Genomic DNA, 20,039 nt, shown 5'->3' with positions numbered 1-20,039 from the left:
TCATCAACCATACAGTTCCAAACTACACTTCTTCAGTCTTGTCTTGTTGGGGTTCCTCAAGTATTATCTCCATAACGCTTTCATTTATCATCTCTCATTTTTAGTACACATATTCAATTTCTCAAAATCTTCATTTCACTTGCTCGCACCTCACTATAATTGTAATATTGCTCTTACTGAAGCAGCGGAGGAAGAGGAGGACGAGCTCCGTCTAGTCATCGAGGTCACAGTCCCCTTCTTCCTACTGCTGCTCCAATCCCCGTATAGTTTCCCCGACACCCACGCGGTCTCCAAATTTAAACTGACTTCCTTCCTTCGGCATGTTGTTGTACGTAGAACTCTACTGCACCAGGTGTTCACTTCCGTAAAGATGCAGGAAGAGTCCTCAGAATGGCGGGACTTCACATGTACGCGAGTGCGGCCTACACAGTAAGCGGAAGCCGCCTTCCTCAGACGCTGCGTTTTGCGGTCACTTCTCTGGATCTGCCCGGAAGCTGGCAGCCGCGGAACCCATTCGGAACAGCGGTCAGTGGCCGACAGGCTCGCGTTGTATCATCGTTATATTCCGTTCGGACTTGCAATGGACAATACAGTTCGTAATTCTTGCAAGCTTATCTCGTAATCCAATACTTTCTCATCTTGGCTGCATGGGTGTTTTTCCGTTTCTGGGTCCATTTACCTCCAGCTTCCGGACGCACTATTACAGCTGTTACTGACTGGAGAGAACCTGCTCTTCTGACAACCAGTCTGTTCTATTTCAACTTGTCCGTAACCGATATTTCAGAACACAGGAATGTGTGGTAATTGAATATAAACACAGATAATTGTGAAACTTCCTGGCAGATTAAAACTGTGTGCCCGACCGAGACTCGAACTCGGGACCTTTGCCTTTCGCGGGCAAGTGCTCTAGATACTGGCAGAAGTAAGGCTGTGGGGACCGGGCGTGAGTCGTGCTTCGGTAGCTCAGATGGTAGAGCACTTGCCCGCGAAAGGCAAAGGTCCCGAGTTGGAGTCTCGGTCGGGCACACAGTTTCAATCTGCCAGGAAGTTTCATATCAGCGCACACTCCGCTGCAGAGTGAAAATCTCATTCTGGGACAGATAATTGTAATCAGTCACATGCGAAATTTTTATTTCCATAAAATAAGTTCTCGGGCCTTTTCAGCTCATCTTCAGATGACACGTACAAAAGTTACGTACTTGCGTTTGTAGCGTGATGATGGGTACTCCGTTGCAACAGTAAGGGAGACATTAGGCAGTGTTGCTTTCAAGCAACGTCAGAATAGCGCACAGTTTTCTGCAACATATTTCAAGTTTCGTCCTCGGATGGGTAACGATGCTTGGAAGCGACTTCTAAGCTCTCTGAGCCATCAATACTTTGTTCTCTCTGGTAAAAAATTCTGAATCATGTGGATATCTTTTTAGAGTATCAATTACCTACCGGCGTAGCAATTTCTTTCGATTTTGCGGCGCGGTTTACGTTACAAAGTGAAAGAGGAAATCTCGAAGGTGAGTTCTTATACAAATCAGTTAGCGAATTTTTACCTGAAATTTATAGAAATGCTCCTTTTACGAGAAATGATGCTTACAGGTAACATACTGTATTTTGAAAAAATAAATGTTATAAAGCCCAAATGCGGCTAAAATTGTTCGTATGACCCCATACGTATAATTTAAGCGAACTAAAAATTTTTCTTCACAATATTTCTGTTAGAGCCCAGTAAAGGATTAATATCCAACTATCTTTTGCACTGGCTTTCGGCCGCAGAATTGAGTACTACAAAGACTGAGTGTTACTATAAGAGCGCTGCCGTCTAGCATCTGGTGTAATGTTGTACAGCAAATGCTGAATGCTGGCGAGCTTTAAAAGGATCGAAAACTAGCTAATGGAAGTGAACAAATATTTCACAAGTGACCTGTCGCAGTTACGAGATGTGGCTGTAAAATAACGGGGCTGTTGTAAAACACAAATATTTAGTTACAGTCACTCTCAATGCACTCTCCTCCTCTATCCCTACAACGCTCCATGCGAATTTACCACTGATGGAAACAGTACTGGAAGTGCGCCATCTTCAGGCCTTCGATGGCGCTTTTAAGCACCGAAACTGGTTGCTACACAATAGATAAGATCATAAGGTCGGCTGTAGCCGTTTCATTTTCTTAAAATAGTGAACGGCCGTGGTCCCCAAGACCTCCGATCAAAAGGATGAAGATACAAAAACAGTAGTGGAAGTCTTCCCCTGTGAGCTCCTTGAAGACGCGTGCCGCATTTCCTTTCACTGCTTCAACAGACTGAAATCTCGTTCTTTTTAATGCAGACTTGACCTTGGCGAATAGGTAGAAGTCACATGGCGCTAGGTCAGGATAACGAGGTGGGTGGTCAAACACTGGGATGATGTACTTGGCTAGAACCTGTCGACAGTGGCGTGTGATCCGGTGCGTTGTCTTGATGCAGAATCCATAACTTGTTCGTCCACAGTGTGGGTCGATTTTTTATCTTATTTTCTCACAGAGTTGAGCAAGAACCTCTAGGGCAGAGGTTCCCAAACTTTTGTTTGTCACGCCCCCCTTCTGCCGAAAAGAAAACTTCCGTGCCCTCCCCCCCCCCTAAAAAAATATAGAGATTTTTATTAATTATCAAGAAACTATTGAAAAATTTGTGATGGTGACATCATGTAACATGGTGGGCTGTTAATGTATCGACTCGCAGTTATTACGTCATCAGTCTAGTCTAGTGATTATAAGCCACTCCTAAAGTAAAGAAAGTCCTTGGTAAACAAGGAAAAATATTTGCGACCTTTGCAGATTAGTGGATGCGGGCCATTATTTTAAGTTGAGTGTAGCTTATTACTTTCACTCATTCTTATTACTTTCACTCATTATCAAAAATAGTCACTCAGTCACGGTGTTAACGAACATCACCGAATTGTACGCCTGTAGCGCTCCCCATTGTCAGTGCGCATAGGTTGTCATTTATGTCAACGACGACAGTTACCGAACGGCGACAAAGGCCCAGTTCCCAGAACCAGACAAAAAATAAAAAATAAGTTCTACGAAATAATTTTGCAGACTACACAGAACTTTAAAAAATATGAATAAAACAACTTCCTTACCTTGATTACATTCCTTTGCTGCACACCATTTCTTCACCAGTATACGATTTTAGAACTACTCTTCGCTTCCCATATCTAGGATAAACTTTCGCTGTGTCTTCATCCAGAAGAAATACCATTATTAGTTGAAATAACATACCACACGTAACATCAGAATCCATAAGGATCACACGCAGTATTTATATTTAAATCAGATTCACTATGTTTATTTTATATTGTTTCTTCGAAATAGTTTTTTTATAATTTTACAGTATAATCTACATGTAATGATAGTTAGGAGGAAAATAACAAATTCTCTTATAATGTGACGTATTTATTATAAAAATATTATTTCCACACACATATGGCAAGAAACAAACAAATAAATCCATGTGAAGCATGAGCTTGCATATTTTTTACAAGATTTTAAATTCTTGGCTGAATAGTAGAAACTGCGCAACGTAAATCGTTGGCAATACTGAGTTTGCTTCTAAGCTTATTTTTTATCGCCACCACCGCTGAAAATGCTCTTTCGCACAAATAAGTGCTTGAAAATGGTAAATACAGTTTCAGTGCTTGTTCTGCTGTGCTGGGATACACTGTAATCGCATCACATGGGGATCCGCGGGTTGACAGGGTAATAAAACGGCATTTTTGCAGTTACGCAGTGTAAGTGATTATTACTCTGATGAACATCGCCTACTACGGCTAAAAGTTATAACATGATTACGTTCAGTTCATGTGTACAAATGTGCGGAATAGTTAATACCTGACTTTTCTGTTTCCCAATTGTCAGAAGTAAGTTGTTTACAAATCTGATATATTAGAATTAACGCATATCGCCTTCGTAATTTTGAGAGTTTCTGTGTGTGACATTCTAAACATGACATTCTAAACGTGACCTTCAAAAGCTGTATGTTGTAGCATAGGTTATTGAGATAGCATTGCGGGAAGTGGGACGCCAAACGATTGCATTTAGCACCATAATCTATCATTAATACCTGCAAATTCATTTTTATTAAAATATCGATATTAAAAAGAAATATCAGGTTTATACCGCTAACTCCACCCGCGCCCCCCTTGCAACATCATCACGTCCCCCCCCCCCCCCCCTAGGGGGGCGCGCCCCCCAGTTTGGGAACCCATGCTCTAGGGAGTAACGTTGATTAATAGTTTGAGCTTCAGAAACCCAGTGAATGCACACAATTCCATAAATATCGAAAAAAATCATCATCGCTTTGAATTTTGATTTGCTCATTCGAGATTTTTTCGCTCGGTGAAGTTGAGCCCTACCATTGCATGGATTGGCGCTTACTTTCTGGAAAATAGTGAAAAACTAAGCTCCGCCATCTGTCATCTTTCCTTCCAAGAAATAAGGATCATTTTCAATGGCATTCAAAGTGTCAATACAAAGACTTTCACGAACATCTTTTTGTTCGATCGTGAGAATTTCGACACCAGTTTTGCATACTTTTTTCTCTTGTGAAACTAATATTTAAAATTTGCCTTACGCGTTCTTTGTCAATTCCAACAGTTTCAGTAATCGGTCGCATATTCAACTGACGGTCAGATGGAATCAGAGTACCTACTTTTTGGATATTTACCTGGTTTTTATCTTGAAGGGCGTCCCGGCGTGAGTCATCTTCAGAATCTCCTCGGCCATCTTGGAAACGTTAGAACCACTCAAAAACACGGGTTATAGGTCGTTGTAGGTCGTTCACCTTTCGCCCATGCGTACTTACTCTGTGGCAGCGTCAGTTCCTTCATTTTAGAGCCACATCTCCTATCTGTGTGTTAAATGTCGCCGTTCTCAATATCCAGTTGCTCAAGGCCTTTCCTGACTAGTGTTGTCCACTTGGCGTTAGTCGATATGCCATGGAAGCCACATTGAAGATCCTTTATGTGACTATGTGACTGTAGAAGATTAGCCTCCTCTTTCTCAGTGCTCCTGTAATGCAGTGTAAATATTGACAGCGTTCCTTGTTGGATCTGATGCTAAATATGGCATCGTCTTTGATGGGGGCCTTAATTTTCTCAGACTCATTCTATAATGTTGTTTTAGTTTCCTGAGCTGTTTGTTTCCGACGATGTTCAAGCATTCTGACGCATGGAGCATGGCAGGTCTCAGTAGGGTGTTGGTGGCGTCTGAGATTTAGGTTGAGGGAGAATTCTTAGAGAGATGTTAGAATTTCTGCAATGTGCTGCACACATTGCGTTTTTTGTTTATCTAATTACTTCTGGTGTAGATAAACGTTGCAGTGCTGCCATATTGACGGGAACCATGGTTAGCCTTTTCGGGCAATGAAAGTCCTGATCAGTGAGTGAAATACACAGAATCGATTACGTCCTTCCTTCACTGTCACACTGTGATATTTATGCCCAAGGCAGCGATACATTCGTACGTCTCATTCTGTCTCGTCACTTTCATCCACTGGTTGTCTCGGACTTTTACTTACAAGGAAACCTCCCCATCGCACTCCCCTCAGATTTAGCTATAAGTTGGCACAGTGGATAGGCCTTGAAAAACTGAACACAGATCAGTCGAGAAAACAGGAAGAAGTTGTGTGGAACTATGAAAAAATAAGCAAAATATACAAACTGAGTAGTCCATTTGCAAGATAGGCACATCAAGGATAGTGTGAGCTCAGGAGCACCGTGGTCCCGTGGTTAGCGTGAGCAGCTGTGGAATGGAAGGTCCTTGGTTCAAGTCTTCCGCTGGGTGAAAAGTTTACTTTCTTTATTTCCGCAAAGTTATGATCTGTCCGTTCGTTCATTGACGTCTCTGTTCACTGTAATAAGTTTAGTGTCTGTGTTTTGCGATCGCACCGCAAAAACGTGCGATTAGTCGACGAAAGGACGTGCCTCTCCAATGGGAACCGAAAATATTTGATCGCAAGGTCATAGGTCAACCGATTCCTCCACAGGAAAACACGTCTGATATATTCTATACGACACTGGTGACGGCATGTGCGTCACATGACATGAATATGTTGTCGACCCACCTAACTTGTACACTTGGCGAATGGGTAAAAAGATTCTTCTACCTTGCCCGATTTAGGTTTTCTTGTGGATGTGATTATCACTCCCAAAAAAGTGATGAAAACATAAGTGTTTGTCACATAAACTGAAAATAAAAATTTAAATTTTTCATCCGAGGGTAGGCTTGAACAAAGGACCTTCAGATTCGCAGCTGCTCACGCTAACCACAAGACCATGATACTCCTCATCTTCCTCTATTCTTGCTATTGCCTATCTTGTGCATGGACTACTCAGTTTGTATATTTTGCTTATTTTTTCATAGTTCCACACAACTTCTTCCTGTTTTCTCGATTGATCTGTGTTCAGTTTTTCAAGGCCTATCCACTGTGCCAACTTATAACTAAATCTGAGGGGGGTGCGATGGGGAGGTTCCCTTGTTAGATGACTCCTTCATTAACGTATTATTTAAGGAAACAGTAATATCTGTATTTCGAAAAAGGTTTGACTTTGAAAACCTCGTCATTAAAAGACTTCAACAAACTGTATGGTGGACGTGTTGATCCGTGTGTCGCACTTCGACAGGTTGCGCAAAGTGCTGTTTGTCACCGGAAGGTCGCTCCCTAGCGTTGGTTGCGTTATTACGTTGCTGGTTCGACGACGGTAGTGTTTCGACAGCGGTCCAAGGCCGACTTGGTACATCCCTAGGTACGTACAAGAAAGCACGGTACGTAGGCAGGCAATCAGTAGCGCCTGAAGAGAAATTCGCAAACCGTTCACACCCATCGTTTTCAAAACGAACTCGTGCAGGTCATCCTAGCAGAGTAGATCTTTTTATTTAGGGCCTATGTGCTTAAAAATATCGGTATGAGGGGGATGAACTACAGTACTTCGTGAGGGTCCAGAATTCCGTCTGTTGTTTTCTGAATCATCGAGTCTACGTGAGGTTAACGAATCGCTGTTCGCAATGGCACGTATCACGTTGTAGCACCAACAGCGTATCTGCTTAGAGCACCAATGAAAAGTATAGTTCACAAGAAAAAAGGGTGGAGAGAGAGAGAAGAAATGAAAAGAGTAATAGTAAAATACTAAATAACTACATTACAAACTTCTGTATAAGCTACACGCGTGGTAAACAGACCAGATAATGATAATTTTCTATTATACTGAAACAGGTTATGATATCATTTGTGTTACTTGAGAATGAAAAATGCAATAAAAGGTCGCTGTTTACCTTTCTAACTTTTGCCTTGTGTAGGTAAAATAAAACCAACATGGATTCCGTAAACAGAGAACATGCGAAACACAGCTCGTTCTGTTGCTCCATTAAACCCAGAGCCCCGTATACAGTAATGTTACCACAAGTACCCTCCGCCACACAACTAAAGTGGCTTGTAGAATGTACAGGGTATTTGGAAATTCCCGTTACAGACTTCTGGGACTTGTAGAGGAGAGTGAGTACATAATATTTTGGAATAGGAACCCATGTCCGGAAACGTACCATTTTCATTCTAAGGCGGTTTCAATTTTGATGTCTACGCGTCCGCCTCGACTGGAGGATAGAGAAAAGTCTCAGAGTTGCATGTACTCGTATGCAATAGGTTGGACGGAGTGACGCATGCTGCCTCAGATCACCTGGTCTCACTGAACGCCTGCCCTGCTGTGGGACCCAGAGACAGAGGGAGTTCTAGCCTCTGAAGAGGCATACCAGGTGGGATGGAGAGGGTGTACCACAACATGCTTCGTAGGTACAGTGTCTGTAACAACGTTGGTGGTCGCCACATCGAGCCGCTGTTGCAACGCATCGGTGCTGTTGTGTACGTACAGTGTGCTGGGCTCTTTTTTGCTTTGGAATAACATACACACTTAATGTTTAAATATTAACTCAAACAAAAGTGCTTAAATCATAAATTGATGTTTCGTTACGTTTCCTTTCGAATTGTTCTCCAACAATTGTACTGCCTCATGCCTTATTGCATTCCTCGAGCAAAAGTGGATGACTTAAACATCTGAACTGAAGCAGTAGTAAAACGGATGTGATACATCTTACACAAGCCCTAGCAGTGCCACGAAAATGCAGAGAGGCGAACGCGTGGGAGTAATTGCAGCTATACTACTTTCGTAATCCACGGCGGAAAGAAAGCAAAAAATGAGGAATAAGGAATTTTGGATGCTTCTGAAAAGTTGACCCTTTAACTGCTGCTGGAAAGCAACCTTTTGCAGAAGTTCACGAGAATGCCGAAGCGCGAGTTTGAATACCTCGAAGGTAAGATCGATACAGTTATGAGAGACTGTCCTAACAAACAGACGATCGCTCACCTGCATATTTCTGGCTAGCAGCGTTTCATGGAGGAGTTTGGTGTCTGAATGTGAAAGTTCACTTCTCATTATGCCTTTTGGTACCACAAGTTGATAACGCCTTGGTGAAAAACTAAAATAATGTATTAGGTAAGTTTTAAGCAACGCTGAAAAGTTATTTTTTAATTCAGTAAATCATTCTTATTTTACCTTATTAGCTTAAAAAGTTCAATATTCAGTTAATCGTAAGATCTCCGGTTTAATACGGCAATACTACAAGTCTTATTCCAAAGGCAATTATGCCTACCATGCCTTACAGAGGAACTCGGCTTATCAAATAATACTGAGACGATATGAAGGTCATCGAGGAAAGTGGTTGTCTGTTCCAAAGATTAACAACGGAGAAAGGTTTCCACTCTAAAAAAGAAGCCATAAGCCAACGAGATGCAAAACGAATCTCTCTCTCTCTCTCTCTCTCTCTCTCTCTCTCACTCTCACACACACACAAACACACACACACACACACACACACTCACCTACTCAATATCTACCAGTGATCCTTACCATGCACTCTCGGTAGACCACACATTCATAATCTAATTCTCGCCACATTAGACTACAACACACATTGTAACAGGTCAGCAGTATAAATTGCTTAGCATCCTCCTTTTGCCATATTGTTTAGCGTTTTGTCGTTGGAAGCTGTCCGCGTAAGAGTGCAGTCTTAAAGATACGGTGACAGTATTTTATGACCACAACAAACCAATGAACCACAAATAGCAAAAAGACATTTCTCAACGTATCAACTATTGCTAATAAAAAATTTCTGAAAAATATTTTAAAACGATAACCAATTTTTCTCGTTACTTTGCGTATACCAAGATGTTAGGCCATAAAATACTCAGTGCATCTTGTTAGCTCCAAGTCATAAGTATTTCATGAGCACGCGAGGAATCACATTAAAAGTAGATGCACTTGTTAAAATTTCTTTAGTACCGGAAATTGGAAATTTGTGGGGAGGTCTTATGGGACCAAGCTACTGAGGTCATCGGTCCCTAAGCTTACACACTACTTAATCTAACTTAAACTAACTTACGCTAAGGTCAACCCACACACCCATGCCCGGGGGAGGACTCGAACCTCCGACGAGGGGTACCGCGCCGGCCGTGACAAGGCGCCCTCAGACCGCGCGGCTAAAATACTGCTAATGACGTAGAAGAGATGTTTTGCAGAGAGATAGTTTTTTGGGTGGGTACGTACGTTTTGCAGGAAGACTGGTCTGATGCAGCGGCCGACTGCAGTCTAACCTGTGCAAGCCTCCTCATTTCGAATAATTATTGCAGCCTACATCCCCCCCCCCATCCCCCCCCCCCACACGCACACACACACTTCCCAACTGACTAGTCCTTGATGGCCCGCGATGTGTTCTATGAAGTGAACCCTTGTTTTAGTCAAGTTGAACAATAAATGTTCTTTTTCCCAATCCGATTCATTACTCCCCCCCCCCCCCCCAAAAAAAAGGTTCAAATGGCTCTGAGCACTATGGGACTTAACTTCTGAGGTCATCAGTCCCCTAGAACTTAGACCTACTTAAACCTAACTAACATAAGGACATCACACACATCCATGCCCGAGGCAGGATTCGAACCTGCGACCGTAGCGGTCGCACGGTCCCAGACTGTAGCGCTTAGAACCGCTCGGCCACTTCGCCCCCCCCCCCTCCCCTAGTTTCGTCATACTTTGACCTAGTCTTCAGCATTTTTCTGTAGCACATGTTAAAAGCTTCTATTCCCTTCTTGTCTGAACTGTTTATAGTCCTTGTACGGATGGTACAAGGCGACACTTCAGGCAAATACTTTCAGAAAAGACTTACTAATACTTAAACCTACATTCGATGCTACCAAATTTCTCTTTTCATAATCTTTTTTTGCCACTGACAGTCTGGTTTTATATCCTATTACATACTCTCTACTCGTCACTTACTCTGCTCCGCAAATAACGAAACTCATCCATTTTTAACCGAGCGAGGTGGCGCAGTGGTTAGCACGCTGGACTCGCTTTCGGAAGGACGACGGTTCAATCCCGTGTCCGATCATCCTGATTTAGGTTTTCCGTGATTTCCCTAAATCGCTCCAGGCAAATGCCGGGATGGTTCCTTTGAAAGGGCACGGCCGACTTCCTTCCCCATCCTTCCCTAACCCTATGAGACCGATAACCTCGCTGTTTGGTCTCTTCCCCCAAACAACCAACCAAATCATCTAGTTTTAGTTTTTCATTTTCTAATCTAATCCCCTCATCATCATCTGATAGGATTCTATTGCACTGCGTTCCTCTTGTCTTGCCACCGAGCGAGGTCGCGCAGTGGTTAGACACTGGACTCGCATTCGGTAGGACGACGGTTCAATCCCGCGTCCGGCCATCCTGATTTAGGTTTTCCGTGATTTCCCTAAATCACTCCAGGCAAATGCCGGGATGGTTCCTCTGAAAGGGCACGGCCGACTTCCTTCCCCATCCTTCCCTAATCCGATGAGACCGATGACCACGCTGTCTGGTCTCCTTCCCCAAGCAACCAACCAACCAACCTCTTGTCTTGCCTTTGTTAATGTTTATCTGTTTAACCTATTTTCAAGACACTAGGCCACTAGGCCTAAATGTATTAGGCCCCTTTCTGATCATTAAGGGTTCCTCATGAAGCACAAGAGGTCTATTTGCACTCCAATGTCGACAGTTTTGGGAATTAACATACCCGTGTAAAGGGAACCAAGCATCGTGTCGAAACGGAATGAGGTAAGGATCGATGTCACCGTCATGCAATTATTTTAAAACCCATTCGCAAAACTTAACCTTGAGCGCAGGATCACCAGGTCGAAGTTCTTGTACTACAGATACTTTTAGGAGCAGCTTGGCACCTCTTTTTACAGAGGTGCACGATATTTGTGTTTGCTGCGAAAGATGTGTAAGAGACTTTTTAGGGGAATTTTCCAGGCGGTGTGCAATGTCATCGAGACAAGCGTCAGAGAGCACTGTTCGTCGTCGTCTTGCACACTTCCCGTTTCACGAAATTTATTTACTAATTTGTGAACTGCATCACGACTCGGAACTCGAACACATTTAAACTTCTGTTCAAACAATCTCAGAAAAGTTCGAGCGGACTATGTACGCGCATACGAATAGTATAAACACACGTTGCGTAATTGAATAATTCACTCTTGCCATTGTGGCATTCGCAAACTTCACTGATACACTCGTGATGCCTGTTTCACTGCTAAGAGTGTCACTGGCCGACAAGGCGCGTATGTCTGTATGGCCTTCAGGCTGTTGTTGTTGTGGTCTTCAGTCCAGAGACTGGTTTGATGCAGCTCTCCATGCTACTCCATCCTGTGCAAGCTTCTTCATTTCCGAGTAACTACTGTAACGTACATCCTTCTGAATCTGCTTAGTGTATATATCTCTTGGTCTACCTCTACGATTTTTACCCTCTACCAGTCCTTCCAGTACGAAATTGGTGATCCCTTGATGCCTCAGAACGTGTCCTACCAAGCGGTCCAATCTTTTAGTCAGGTTGTGCCACAATTTCCTCTTCTCCCCAATTCTGTTTAGTACTTCCTCATTAGTTACGTCGTCTACCCATTTAATCTTCAGCATTCTTCTGTAGCACCGCATTTCGATAGCTTCTGTTCTCTTCTTGTTTAGACTGGTTATTTTACATGTTTCACTTCCATACATCGCTACACTCCAAACAAATACTTTCAGAAACTATACTCGATGTTAACAAATTTTTCTTTTTCAGAAACTCTTTCCTTGCCATAGCCTGTCTACATTTTATATCCTCTCTACTTCGACCATCATCAGTTAGTTTGCTCCCCAAATAGCAAAACTCATCTAATACTTTGTCTCATTTCCTAATCGAATTCCCTCAGCATCACCTGACTTCATTCCAGTACATTCCATTATCCTCGTTTTGCTTTTGTTGATGGTCATCTTATATCCTACTTTCAAGACACTGTTCATTCCGTTCATCTGCTCTTCCGGGTCCTTTGCTATCTCTGACAAGATTACAATGTCATCAGAAAACCTCAAAGTTTTTGTTTCTTCTCCATGGATTTTAATTCCCACTCCAAATTTTTATTTTGTTTCCTTTACCGTTTGCTCAATATACAGATTGAATAACATCGGGGAGAGGCTACAACCCTGTCTCACTCCCTTCCCAACCACTGCTTCCCTTTCATGTCCCTCGACTCTTATAACTGCCATATGGTTTCTGTACGAATTGTAAATAGCCTTTCGCTCCCTGTATTTTACCCCTGTCACCTTTAGAATTTGAAAGAGAGTATTCCAGTCAACATTGTCACAAGCTTTCTCTAACTCTACAAATGCTAGAAATGTAGGTTTGCCTTTCCTTAATCTTTCTTCTAAGATAAGTCGTAAGGTCAGTATTGCCTCACGTGTTCCAACATTTCTACGGAACCCAAACTGATCTTCCCCGAGTTCGGCTTCTACCAGTTTTTCCATTCGTCTGTAAAGAATTCGTGTTAATATTTCGCAGCCATGACTTATTAAACTGATAGTTCGGTAATGTTCACATCTGTGAGCACGTGCTTTGTTTGGGATTGGAATTATTGTATTCTTCTCGAAGTCTGAGTGTATTTCGCCTGTCTCATACATCTTGCTCACCAGATGGTACAGTTTTGTCATGATTGGCTCTCCCAAGGCTGTCAGTAGTTCTGATGGAATGTTGTCTATTCCCGCGGCCTTTTTTCGATTAAAGCCCACAAAAAAAAGCAGCGGGGGCATAGTGCGGTCCCGCAGGACCCATTCGAACGGCGGGCGCGGTTTCCGTGGCCGGCCTGTAATATCGCCGCTCATCAGGTAAATGGAACACCCTCCTTTGCGATCTGAGCACAATGACAACCCGGATACGAGCAGTGCTTTTTTTTCTAAAAAAGAGTTTGAAGGTACTCCGACATTCGATATAATGGAGCGAAAATAACTTAAACTGAAGCATGGGATACCAGCCGTCTGCTTTTAGCCATGACGTCATCAACTGGTCGAACTACAAAAAAAATGGTGTCGGGCTCTTCAGTTGACTTTACTACTGCCAAGTTTTTTGTTTGAAATGATCAACCAGTCATTTTTCTCACAAAATGCGATTTCTAGTTCCAAAGTCTAGCATTCTGGACGATCATTTATTTTTCTATCATGCACACGTTCGTTCACTGCATTTCACACGTAGGTTCAGTGCTCAGGTTTACAGCTTCACTTTCGTCATCCACTGATGTTGAACTTCCTGGCTCGGACACGTATTATTGACAGTGTTTGGTTTTTTAGATGCAGGAGAACAAGTAAAATAGTTTGTTAGTTTGCTGCTCATCTCTCACTTCCAACTTAACTTGCAAGTAGCATCGAAAGACAGGACACACTGCAAAACATCGCACAACCGACAAGAACGGAACAGCAAAACTGAACAACAAAACAAAGATGGCAATGAATCACGAAGGATCATGGTAGCTAGAGAGCCTGTATACAGAGAGAGTGGCCATAGGTGAAGTTGCCCATGATTGGTTGATTAGCTTTGGCGCCATTTTTCTGCCAAACGTCTCTGGCGCTTCCTATGTTCACCGTGCTTTTGAGTTGAATTGAAGTTCAGAGAACGTTTGGAAACGATTAAAAGGTATTTGAATTATTGAAAGACTTGTTATGCGTTGTGCATGCATGTTAGATTTAGTTGTATATCGTTTTTAGTACGTAATTAGCGTTTGCGATCTTAAATGCGAGTTGAAATAGTGAAGCGTTTTGTGATGAAGTCGGTAGGCCTACATGTTTGAAGTAAAAACTTATGGAAAAGTCCATGTGGCTAGCAAATTATTTAAGAGACAAGAAGAGAGAGATGAACAAAATTCCAGGCCATCCTTAAGGTATTCAATGCATCGATTGGTTGCAGGCTGCTACTCATTACTGATATATTAAACTTGAAACTTGACGTTTCATATTTGTGAGAAACAGAGGTTCCAAATATCTTCTGTACTAGAAACAAGAATATTTTGAATTCGGTAATCTTTGGCAAAATTTGTAACTTCTTGTTGCAGTCTGACGCGCCCAGTCAGGAAGGAATGAATAACTCTTGTAATAAAGTCCAGGTACAACTTTCTTAATGGTATATATTATCCGAAATATTTATTTAGTTACGCCTATAAAAATGTTTGGTTCTTCACTTGGCTCAGAGAACTCTAATTTTAAGGTGTCAGTTTTTTAAAATATTTTTAGTCACGCAAAACAATTTACTGCATTTTTAAGCTCTATTTCTTTAACAGTTCGTGAATACTGGTAGTATCACAAGCTTTTCTGAAGCCAATATCAGACAGTCATTGCTGGAAACGGAAAGTTCCTGTAATTGTTGACCGACCGAGGTGGCCGAGCGGTTCTAGGCGCTACAGTCTGGAACCGCGCGACCGCTACGGTCGCAGGTTCGAATCCTGCCTCGGGCATGTATGTGTGTGATGTCCTTAGGTTAGTTAGGTTTAAGTAGTTCTCAGTTCTAGGGGACTGATGACCTCAGATGTTAAGTCCCATAGTGCTCAGAGCCATTTGAATCATTTTTTGTAATTGTTGTGCCATGCTCATTCGACTTTATAGCGTCAAACTTTATTTCGTTCCGAATCAGAGCACTAGGCATTATTTTGGTTTCAGTATTATTGCCTGACGGTTGACGCAGGTAAGTTGTAAGTACGTTTTCCGCAGTTGTCGTGGTTGTTGAAACAATATTCGTAGTAAATAATTGTAGGTACTCTTGAAGACAGTTTTTAATACGCCTACTTACTGTGGGGTAGAAGGGATACGGTAGTTTTCTTGTTATATTTGGTCGTTATTACAGTAGCCTACATTTAACATTACTTGATTTTTGTAATCTTTTTCGTTCGTTATCTACGATATATATATGAATGAAAGTCGTAAGCAGTTGTTTACTTGTGACATGCAACAAGTTTGAAGACGTGACAAGAAGTACTAATCCGTCTCACACTTTTGTATGTCACAAGTAAACAACTACTTACGACTTTCATTCATCCGACAGGTACGTTAAATCTTTAGCGTTATGCACTTCCGATACAAAACAATTGCTATACACTATAATTTTTTTTATTTACGTTACTTTCATTGCAATATGTCTAGTAAACGAACTTAAAGGAGATAAATGCAAGTAACGAATAATTTTTACAGCCACTGTTTCAAATGTTCCTGTGCTGTACGTAGTAGGCTACTATGAGTATATTATAGCTGTAAAGAAAGGCATTTAACGAATGATTTCGCCATATTGTCTTGTGCTTTTGATTCGGTGAGTGTGTACTCCACTACTCCACTACTGGCCATTCAAAAGTCCCGCCCGCAGTTTGGCAGAAAAATGGCCGCCGTATCGTCCGGTTGGCCACTCTCTCCCTGTCCCTACACAGGCTCTCTAATGGTGGCGGGACCATAGAGACATCTATCGGTAGCTCGGCGTTTGAGCGTACGCATATCTGTTTAGCACAGGGCGTAACAACTGGCCGGTTTTGAGCGCGAGTACTCGCGTCTGCTCAGGCACGTGCTCGCGAGCAGGTGCAAGGTCGCTGAGTAGGGCGGGAGGGGAGGGAGGGGAAATGCGCGCGCACGTTTGAATGTTTGAATAGGGCCGCAGCGTGCCTATTGAATTCGCGCCGACTGTGTAACGTTTAAAGTACTACGATCAGCTCTAACAGTCACTTTGCTGGTTAAGAGTCATGTCAAGTGGCCGTTGTGTAACCCCAACCATGCTTTCGCAGTTCAACCCCCATTGGGAGGAATTGTATCTGTTTACAGAAAAAGATGGTGTTGCAAAATGTTTAGTATGTCACAAAACGCTGAATTCTTTTAGGAAATTTTATTTTGCAGCGACATTGTATGTCGTACCACGCGAAAGACTACGGAAGTGGAAAATGTGATGGACCAGATCGTGCACAGGAAGTTATTAAACTGAAAAGGAAGCTATCCGAAGAAGATCTGGACGACGAAGAAAAATCAACTGAGGCAGCTCTCAGAGTGAGTTACAAAATTGCTTTGCTTTTAGAAAAATCCCTGCGCCCCTTCACTGATGGCGATTTAATAAAAGAATGTTTGGTAGTTGCAGCGGAACATATGTGTCCTTCTCAAGTTGAACAGTTTCGGATTGTGCCATTATCTAACATGATCATTATGCGTCGCATACAGGACATGGCAGACGATGTCCAGAGCCAGCTTGCAAATAACTGTAACGATTTTATAGCATATTCTCTAGCTCTGGACGAAAGTGTTGATATCACTGGAACAGCGCAGCTTGCCTTATTTATTAGAGGTGTTAATAGAGATCTTCAGGTGAGGGAGAAGCTCCTCGATGTAGTAGCCTTGAAGAACACTACAACCGGAGGTGATATTTTAAGTAGTGTTGAAGAAAGTGTTGAAAATATAGGATTGTCGTGGAACACTCTAGTTTCAGTGTCCACAGACAGTGCACCAGCGATTACAGGGAAAAAATCAGGTTTCGTTGCGCTGTTGAAGGAGAAAATGCAAAAACTGACCGTGCCGAATGAAATAAGGGGCGTTCACTGTGTGATCCACCAGGAAAACTTATGTGCAGAGAGTATCATTCTAAAAAATGCGATGAATGTTGTTGTTCGTACAACCAATGATATAAGGAAGCATGGACTACAACACAGACAATTTAAAAGCTTTCTTGAGGATGTAGAAAGCCAGTATGGTAGCCTGCCTTATTACAGCGAGGTCCGCTGGCTTAGTCGTGGCGAATTATTAAATCGATTTTTTTGCCTATTAGATGAGATAAATATGTTCACGGAAATAAATAACATGTGTGTTCCTGAATTGAAAGAGCCTTCATGGAACTGTGATCTCGCGTTCTTAACAGAATTAACTAGCCATCTGTATGCTTTGAACATTTCACTACAAGGTAAAGATCTGCTAATTACTCATTTCATAGATCGAATACGAGCTTTTAAAATGAAATTTACACTTTGGGCGAGTCAGCTGGAAACAGGAAATCTAGCTAATTTTCCTAAATTATCATCCATGCAAGATGTTCACAAAGACTGTGAACGTTATTCACATAGTTTAGTTGCCCTTAAGGAAGAATCTGATCAACGCTTTCAAGATCTGACAGCACTAGACAGTGATTTTTATCTGTTCTCCTCTCCATATTCAGCGAATATTGAAGAGATTCGTCCTGAGCTGCAACTATAAATTATTGACCTGCAGTGTGACAGAGAGTACAGAGACAAATTTCAGAACAAGAAAAACATTTTGGAATTCTACAGACACTTCCCTCAGGATAGATTTCCTCGTCTGCACAAATTGGCGGCTACAATAATATCAATGTTCGGTTCCACGTATGTTTGTGAACAACTGTTCTCTGCAATGAAATGTAACAAGACGCGCCTGAGAAACGAATTGTCTGATCGAAATTTAAACTGCACGCTGCGCCTACAATGCACAAGAACAATTACTCCGAACATAGTCGCAATTGTAAAGGGCAAAAAGTACAAGATAACCGAGAATCCCACACTTCAGTGACACTTTTTATTGTGTAACAGTTCACTAATTAATACGAATGTAGAGGCATACACTAAGCTAGTAAAATTATGTGGCACGTGTACATTCTCCTTTATTTGTCGCATTAATAATTCGTGAGTGATATCCCTGCAGGTGGCCGCGGATTTACATTGCCTGGCGGCAGCTGTTGTGTGCCCCACGCGACTCTCCCCACTCTCCGCTCTGGTCCGGTAGTGGGGGTAGCGTGCTCGCGCTGCTCCGTGCTCGCGCCTTGCTGCTCACAGCTTGCTCCGCGAGCACGTATGTTGTGAAGCCCTGGTTTAGCACTACCATCGCCCACTATTAGCGGGCGAGGACACTACGTGCTTGTCGAACTGGCTGCCAGCGATTGAGTTATCGAGAACGCTTGTCGCAGCTTCGAAATGCTTGAAACAGTCAGTGACATCGCTTTTCCCACCAAAAACTGCACTGGTATCGTTCGTATTGCAATTACCAACACGAAAAAATGAGATAAAAAATTTACGTCCGTGAAATAAATCTTTGGCACTCTTCCAAGTTCTCAACATCGAAAAAAAAATTACTTTTTCGACGAAAAAGTGTAGGGGTACGCATCCCAGGCGTTCCCCCAGAAAAACAGCACTGGGTACGAGTATCCGGCGCCGACGTTTGTCGACCAATCAGCGTGAGGAAGCGACAGTGCGTAAATTGAGCAAAGTGAATACAGAGGAAGATGAGATGGCACGTGTAGGGACGTCTTGGAATGTACGAGCGAGCGAGAGGAAGCGCGCCTTCCCGCAGTACGCAAGCGGCGCGGCCAGGAAGCGGAAGGCGCTCGGAGAGGGAAGGAAGCGGCCGCTTCGAGACCGGCGCGTGCTGCCGCGGCGACATTCGAGTGGCGGCGGCTGCCGAACAGGGAGCTGACGAGGCAGAAGCCAGAGGAGCGGCGGCGAGAGGCGGGCAGTGGAGAGGAGAGAGAGAGAGAGAGGGAGGGAGATAAGCAGGTAGCAGCAGCTGGCCGGAGCGCGCACCTGCAGGCCAGGTACAGCGGCGCCACGCAGCCAGCCATGTGGCCGCCCGGCGAGCAGCAGCAGCAGCACGCAGTCATGGCCGCGCCGCCGGACGGCGAGGGCCTCGTCGCCACCGCCAGCGTCAACGCCAACGCCGTCGACGAGCTGACGGACCGCGTGCTGCCGCTGGCTCTGGCCCGGAAGCTCAGGTAAAAGTGGTCCGACACCCGCCCGTCTGTCTGCGTCGCCAGAGCAGCTACATGTGTCCTCAAGGAGTCTGCTTCCGCTGTGCGATAACAGCTCCGCACTTTGCGCCCTGCTGCGCTGTCAAGAATCGACGCTCTGAGACTTCCTTTGCGTTTCCGGCGATACACTGTGTGGTCTAGTAAAGCAAAAAACGGTGGGCTATTTATCGTAGCACTATCTTACGGATCACGTCAAGCAGTAGGACACACTGATTGGCAGCGTGTAGTGCAGTATGCGACGTACCTGTTTCCTTTGACCAGAAACGTCATCGGCACCTTTTTACTTTTTTAGTGAAATTTGTGTTAACAGGCTGACATACTGTGTGTCTCTCGTACGGCTCGTTGGCAGATATTAGCAGTTTCACCGGAGTGTGAATTAAAAAACGACTTCTGTTCTTACTTTAAGAATTCTCCGCAATATTGAGAGTGGTAGTGATGTTCAGTCCCTGTGGAGCACTGTTAAGTGGGGCGCTCCCCAAGGGTCGGTGCTGGGGCCACTGCTGTTTCTTATTTATATAAATGATATGCCTTCTAGCATTACAGGTGATTCAAAAGTATTTCTGTTTGCTGATGACGCCAGCTTGGTAGTGAAGGATCTTGTGTGTAATATTGAAACAGTATCAAATGATGTAGTTCATGAAATAAGTTCGTGGCTTGTGGAAAATAATTTGATGCTAAATCACAGTAAGACTCAGTTTTTACAGTTTCTAACTCACACAACAAGAACCGATGTTTTGATCAGACAGAATGGGCAAATTATAAGCGAGACGGAACAGTTAAAGTTCCTAGGCGTTAGGATAGATAGTAAGCTGTTGTGGAAAGCCCATGTTCAGGATCTTGTTCAGAAACTAAATGCTGCTTTATTTACCAGTA

General features: G+C 43.2%; 1 protein-coding gene across 6 annotated transcripts in view; it reads left to right on the top strand.

Moving 5' to 3' along the window:
• The window catches only part of LOC126236018 (NAD kinase-like), a 546,376-nt gene that overhangs the window by 367,369 nt on the left and 158,968 nt on the right, over window positions 1–20,039 (top strand). For 2 of the 6 annotated variants that reach the window (XM_049945035.1, XM_049945034.1), the window contains exon 1: window positions 18,944–19,130. The exons of the other annotated variants lie outside the window; for them this stretch is intronic. In XM_049945035.1, the coding sequence (XP_049800992.1) occupies window positions 18,979–19,130 (152 nt within the window). In that variant the 5' untranslated portion in view covers window positions 18,944–18,978. Of the gene's footprint in view, window positions 1–18,943; window positions 19,131–20,039 lie in introns of those variants that run through there. 6 annotated transcript variants of the gene reach the window in all.

This window comes from Schistocerca nitens, chromosome 2, assembly GCF_023898315.1.
Source record: "Schistocerca nitens isolate TAMUIC-IGC-003100 chromosome 2, iqSchNite1.1, whole genome shotgun sequence".
NCBI lineage: Eukaryota > Metazoa > Arthropoda > Insecta > Orthoptera > Acrididae > Schistocerca > Schistocerca nitens.
Note: the sequence above shows the minus strand (reverse complement) of the source record. Positions and strands in the feature narration are given on the sequence as shown.